At 38.2% G+C, this 7,255-nt stretch overlaps 1 protein-coding gene across 1 annotated transcript; it reads right to left on the bottom strand.

The window, feature by feature from the left end:
- Nucleotides 1-6,567: 6,567 nt before the first annotated feature.
- Nucleotides 6,568-6,906, bottom strand: LOC139114994 (transmembrane protein 250-like). The gene has a single exon (XM_070676903.1). The coding sequence runs from the start codon at nucleotides 6,904-6,906 to the stop codon at nucleotides 6,568-6,570; it is 339 nt and encodes a 112-aa protein (XP_070533004.1).
- Between the last annotated feature and the right edge of the window lie 349 nt (nucleotides 6,907-7,255).

Below are 7,255 nucleotides of genomic sequence, written 5' to 3'. Positions count from 1 at the left end.
TTCCGTTTCTAATTTCTCTTATTAAATTATTGTAATAGATCTAATTGAAGCTCTTGCAGTAAAATAATCTTCTACCGTCTTAGTTTTTTTGAAAATCGAAAATTATATTGTCTCCCATAGAGATGACACTCAAAATGGTCGACGTCTACGGTGCTAACGCTACGTTGGGAAAATGGAATTTTCGATTTTCACAAACATGAGACGGTGAAAAGTTTATTAAAGGGACAAAAAGTCGGCCATATTTCATGAATTTTGTTTGTACGAGATACTGTTTATATTGTTTGATATGTTGAACGATAATGAATGCGTGTGCATGCCGACGTGATCATTTTCGCGATGGTTTCGTGTATCGTGTCTAGAAACCTGGGTCGAATACACGCATGGACGCCCATTCATTCAGTGTTTTTCAACATGTCAAACAATATAAATTGTATCTCGCATTAAACGAAATTCATGAAAAATTGCCTACTTTGTCAAAATGAGTCACCACTAGTGGTAGATCCGAAAAGTACTGTAAAAATATGAGAGTCCGGACATCCGTCCCTCATGAGGTGCATTCTAAGTTAATATTACAACCAAGAAGGAAAATGACCAAACGTATCAACAGGTGGTGACCACCAAAATGCTGGCGCGAAGAGTTCCAGTACCTCGGAAAACCGTGAGGGATAGAGATGGGGTAACATTACGTCACGGACAGGATGATCACAACGTCGTCTATCAGACCCAGGGCTACATCGTCTTTCACATGGTAAAGTAATCCGCTCAAATAGTGAATATATCGAACAAATAATTCACACCAATAATTATTTCGTCATTATTTAAGAACAAAAAACAAGCTGAGTGCGCAATAATTGGAAACCGTGCGCAGAAGCTTGTGTGGCTTCACACCAGCAGCACAATTACAGTAAACGTTTTTCTTAGTTCCTTTGTTTCCACTTTTCAATCATCGCAATATATTAAAATTATCACAATATCCCTCGTTCACCACGGTGTAGTCACACGCGATGGAACTCGCTCCGCGAAAGACACGGAGACACGGACATAAATTTGTCTGCTAGGTAAAACACGCACATCAAATTGATCATTGCAATTCTTAGAGAAATCAAAACTGAAATGTTTGCCAGGGGTGACATTAAAAATTGTGCAAAGAATTCCAAAATAAAGTTCCGACCCCAGTGTTAGTAAATCATTTGTGTCGTCACGTCAAAAACCGCGATCAGTTTCAAAGCAACGTTACATGCGAGCTAAGCTAGTGGATAACTATGTGAAATTGAGAGTCCTGCCGGGTCACATCGTCAGATCAACTGTCAGATTCTCACCTAACGATGAAATCAAGATGTCCTTTAGAGTCCATGTCTTTTTTTTTTTTTTTTTGAAAAAGATAAATTCATTTCCACATAGAGAGCGCACTGCGTATAGCGCCCCCAGGCGACCGACCAATCGCCGCATGTATCGAATCACTATGATACAAACTTCAAATAAATATGGGCGGTTGCTTACAGTTGACGCACATACAACATTATCGTGCCGCATTTTTTCGCAGTTGTTAACCTATAAACTCCGCTGTAATCAATCGATTTGTCATATATGTACCTAAAAACTACCGCCGCGCCCTCAATTTGAATGTCTACGACAGAATAAAATCAAGATATATTTTTGACAGCTATGCTTTCGGTATCACATCTTTATTTATTGTCATTGTACCAGAGCGGGTCAACAGGATTTCTGCAGCCGCAGACGATTCGAGTAATTTGAGCAAACATAGACAACACGATCATACAGTATTCCTTTCGTGAATATTAAGAAAACCTGGACACAAAAATGACGTAAAAATCACCATTTTAATCTCAATCAGTGAAATAATCATGTAAATAATTATGTAAATCAAGCGTTTTTAATCAGTTTATACACATATTTTTGTCATAATAGTTCGGATTTTCTTTACAAAACTTGGTTTGAATAAGAATTAGAAAAAATGCCTCATACTGGACGCCACTTTCACATGAAAAAGAAAACTACAGCAAAAAAAGAACGCAGACAGCCAACAATTGAACCGTGTCATACAATTCTGTTGGTACATGCTATTCATATCACACATCTGCGTGCCACTCGGCACGAATGCAAACCTTTTCTACGACAGCTACACGTAAAGATAAAGCATTATACATTGTTCATAACGATGACTGTGTATCTTGAACTCTGACGACCCCCATGACCTCTTGTAGTCAAGCAAATGACCTTTAACCCGTTGCATGCAATACCGCTACAAATCACCTCACCCGAACACACTGAACCATTTTATACAATTAATCAAATACATGTAACGTGGAATCGGAGATAGTTACTGTTGATTAAACAACCCTGTGCTCTACTGATTTTCATGTATAACGTCAAATACTATACGTCCCTAGTGATATGCAAGCATTTAGGTCAACATAATATACTTGCAACACTGTTACATCATATGAATATTATGTTGCTGTTGCCGCCATATTGCCATATATACAAATCTATTTTGAGCACTGAGATGTACTGGTAAACAGATCTGTAATCTGTCGCTTTTAACCTGTGCACCCTAGTTTCCCTGTAAACAGGTCGATACTTAGTCAGTCCATTGATAAGATTAGATTTGGACCAAACCACGGTGTTGAAGGGGGGTCATTTTGAGAAAACAGCTGCAGCTTCCGAAAATACAATCTACTGGGACAACCTACAATTGCAACTTTGCTATGATATGCCGACAAGATTAATATTCTGCTTTTTAGTTTAATTTGGAGAGTTGAACAGCAAAGTTCAATTGAAAAGTAAACACAAATACTGAGGGGAAAAAATCTTTCAAAAGATACAGCTACTGTCCATGAGATTCTGAGTCTTGGCGCTCTTGTACATAATCATTGCATCACGATAAGAACAGTATAATGTCACATTCGGCTATCAAGTGTGTTCATCCATTAGTACAGTTAGTTATTCTATGTGATGTCAATACATTAATCCTCTGACAGCGTTTCACTGATCTAATATAAACGGTATACTTTTTAAGCTGTATTAAATGAACACAATGTCATGAAAGGAAATCTTGCCTATGCTTTAGTAGCACACAGGGAAAAAAAATGAAAAAGTGGGTAAAATCACAGCTATTTGGCCTTGATGAGACCTGTCAGTGGTAAATTAAATACAAAGAACATTTGAAGCTCAAAATTCAGTGAACCAGTTTCCTGTATCCAAATTTGATTATCATCTTGAAAATTATCAGGCTGATTAAAGGGGCAGAATTTCTTGCGGAGTAAACGCAGTCTTTCATGATCAAACTATTGAACTTTAATCTTGGCAACCAAGGCAGTGACGAAACATCGTGTGCATATCCCTCACAGTCAAAACAATGGCATGTATGACTATAATGCCCCTTGACAGTCTTTCATGAACAGAAAAAGGGAATCTCAATCAGGTTCAGCAATTTTGAGTTTCTATGCCTGTACCGAATATTACTTATTATAAATATGTGGTCACTTGCAAAGCTTGGATTCACTGAAAACATTAAAGCTACAATGTCTCCAGTTTTTCCCATAACCCCCTTGGAAACTGAATCAGGGTTCTCCACAAGGCAAATCTTTGGGATGGGCCACTCCTCTGTTTTTTTAGTCTATTCATATGTTAATAACTATAGATACAAAAGAATACACTTTAAAAACATAAGAATATATGAATTACGAATTGTTATAAATTAGCCATAGCTGTTTTTCAGAGCTGTGGAAAACACTGTAAATCAAAAAGAATAGGACCAAAACTTAATTTATAATCACTTACATTAATACATTTACACTTGTTCAGTCAACTAGGGAGTTAATACCACCCAGCTACATCAAGTAATAGCAGATAAATTATGTTTATGTTAATAGTTGGACTTGTAGACAGAAAAGGAAGAAAAGAGTATGAAGTGGAAATATTATATTTTAGACCTCTGTAATATGACATCTTCATGGCAAAATATATTTTTATAATGACCTTTGATCTTGACAGGTGGGAGGTGGTTACATTTGGCAAAATCAGCGAAGTGAAAGTGTCACTCTTGCTGCTTTCGCAAAATAAAAATATTTAACATGACTAATAGTGAAAAAGGTGTTGAATCCTCGGAAGAACTTTAATGCTTTACCTGCTCCTGAGGGATCAAGGAAAAAATATCAGACGGGGGCATGGCAAATGAAACTAATCATATTTTCCTCACACCACCTATGTCCGTCCATCCCTGCCCTTGACAAGAGTTTGGAAGTGTAAACTTTGACAACAAAATAATGACTTTAGCTACCAAAACACTGAAATAGCTTGTTGAAAGTTATAACTGTCGACATGCTTTTGAACAACAGACATTTTAACACAAAATCTGAACGTTGATGGAGAATCATGAATATGCAAATCTTTATCAAAATAGGGCAACAACTGCTGCCCCATTAAACATATTTCAGTTATCATTTAGATTTTTGATTATCCACTGCCCCTTCGACATATATCAGATTTTGGAAGGCAAAAAAAAATTGCACAACCTCATTTTGACCACCCCTCCTAAGATTCAATGGTCTAACCCTTAGCTCACTATAAAAAGACCAATGGTTAGCACTGAATTGCAAACAAGGAGGCATTTACGCCTACTATGAACAACTTGCATCGCAATCTTTCCTTTGAATTTACAAGAGGTCCATTTAAAATAAGGGGCCATGGATAATTAAAACGTGTACCGCGAACACAATTTCTGTGTTTTGGGGGGAGGGAGTTTGGCTGTATTGGATTACTGCACGCAAAAATCGCACCACATGTTTTTATATAACAACATCTCCATGCATATTTTTATGTATCACAAAATATCACAGTATATTGTTTAGCATGTACTACTTACAAGGCCAGTGCGGCACCAACTGTATACCAGCATTTTTTTGACAAAACTAGTATGTGGTTTGGTAAGTGGCTTGTATTTCTCAGATTATAAAGATTTGGTGTGTGACTGCATTGTTACAATTTGTTGCAATTTCATAGTGCTGTAATTTCTGATTGAAAGTATAATGATACAGAATGAGGCTTGGTTGCATTTTCGCACTCCCAAACTTTCATTTAGGGGAGGGGTTAAGGCCAGACGCAATTAGTTGTGTTTACCGTTTGCATGTTTTAATTATCCACCGCCCCTAAGCACTGGCACAGAATTACTATTGTGGTGATTAATACATTGACTATAAATTCAGCTGCATCCAAAAACTTTTTTTTTCCCAAAGCCATTATCTCCCATACATCCTGGTCACCACATCTCTGTACTCCACTGTTTGAGTTTACTGTCATAGTGTTTTGCTGAGAAGGTCTGCAGTTAGGTCAACTTCATAGGATACTTTGAACTGTGCTAATGCATTGTGCTAAAACGTTTTGTGAAAAACTCCATACCGATTATGGGCATGTAAAGGACGTTTTGCAATCATGTATAAATTGTGAACAAGGCATGGACAGATAAACTTTGGTCTTGGTAATGTATTTAACCCTTTGCACCCTGACCCCCTGGTACTCTATGATGTCATCGGACATTTATGTCCGAGCCGGGTTCAAAGGGTTAAAGAAAATGTTTGGTGCAATGGTTGTAACTTCTGTCAAATCTTGGTCAGCCATACACTACAGCAAAGGTAATGTTTTGGGAGAGTCTTTTGTCAAGGCAGTACCTGGAGAGGTGTGAGACAAAGTGGTTTGGGAAAAGCTGAGTTTGGAAAAGTTACCATGACTACTAACTATAATTGCATCATCCCTTCCTATTTTACAAAACTGTGACTGTAGACATGCTGTTAAATATGTTACTGTATTTAACTTGGAGATTAGAGCAATGAGTATTACCTAGGCATGATAATACCGTTTGCACAAGAGAAAAGTATACCGGCGCGCCATCTGTTATTGCTCTTTGAACTGAGGGACCATCTCAGATTGTCGCATAAGTTCAAAAACGTGAAATTTATTTGTTTACAGGGGAAGGGGGTTTGACCTCCATTCAATTCGTGAACTTCACTTTTGCACTTTTATTTTTTGATCACAAGTTCTCTTTACATTGTGTGTAAAAATTAACAAAAACTGCACACTCGTACGGACAAATTTTGCTACTATTTCCAAATCGTTCGTGTCATACTGACGGCATTTATTACTCAAATTTGATTGATTACTTGACGATGTAATGTGGTCAGGGGAAATAAATTCTTCAGTAGATATAGCAAAATGCCACATTGTACTCTAAGGCAGGCAGCAACATTTCACACTTTTGAACTTTCATTTCGGGGAGGGGGGTTTGATGTAAAAGATGGAATTTCGTTTCATGAACTTATGCGACAATTTGAGACGGTCCCTTTTACAAGTTGCTTTCTCAAAACTTACAGAAATATTGACAAAATTACTCTTTGATTTGTACAGAATAAACATGACACCTTTATGAAGAGCTGGATTTCAAACAATTTACAAAAACGGTTGTAAAAGTCAAAAGGCACTTTTAAAATCAACTGCTCCGGAGTTCAACATTTTGGAAATTACTCTTTTTGAGTTTTTTAAAAAAAGTTATCAGTTTTCTATGAACATAAGACAGCACCATCCAAACCCACCAACAAGCAGCATAACAATATGGATGCAGTAAATGAAAGCATCGTTGAATTTTTGGAAGTTCAAGCGGTCTCGGTTGATCATGATTAACAACACTGTTAGCTTGTACTGGAAACGCAGAAATCCGTGGATGCTGACATACTGCACGATAAACGTCACTCCGGACACAAGAAATGCGAGGAACGTTGCCTGGCTGGCGGTGAAGAACAGCATAAACCGAAGCAGACCGTACAGAAGCAGATTTCTCCTGTAAAGGTCGAACGACGAGTCCTCCTTTGAGGAGCGTTTCAGTTTGCTCATGTGGGAGTCGCCGCAGTCCATACACGTCGAGTGGGGACCAGAGAACGTTCTAGTTCGGCGTGGGATGGGTAGAATAGTCATTTGCCCAGGCTTTGGGATTTCGTTTCATTGACCTGTGCACCTGTGACCTTTGTATTTTAATCCGGACTCCGAGTGCCTTTTCGGACCAAATTTACGGTGACCGAGAATCGGTTTGGATGTCCCTCCTGACAAACGGCGCAAATGCATACGTGTTCTGCAGAATTGCAATAGCTCGTCTGTGACATGAGTGGAGGCCAGAGATGAGAGGGCTAACCTGTGTGTATTCACTGATTCAGTATCTTGATCACTCTCGCTCGTAATCTGGCCA

Source organism: Ptychodera flava, chromosome 16 (genome assembly GCF_041260155.1).
Source record: "Ptychodera flava strain L36383 chromosome 16, AS_Pfla_20210202, whole genome shotgun sequence".
Taxonomy (NCBI): Eukaryota; Metazoa; Hemichordata; class Enteropneusta; family Ptychoderidae; genus Ptychodera; species Ptychodera flava.
This window is presented reverse-complemented; position numbering and strand designations above follow the sequence as displayed.

Excerpts from the sequence above, each read along its gene's own strand:
- LOC139114994 (XM_070676903.1), bottom strand. The coding sequence starts at position 6,906 with ATGAGCAAACTGAAACGCTCCTCAAAGGAGGACTCGTCGTTCGACCTT.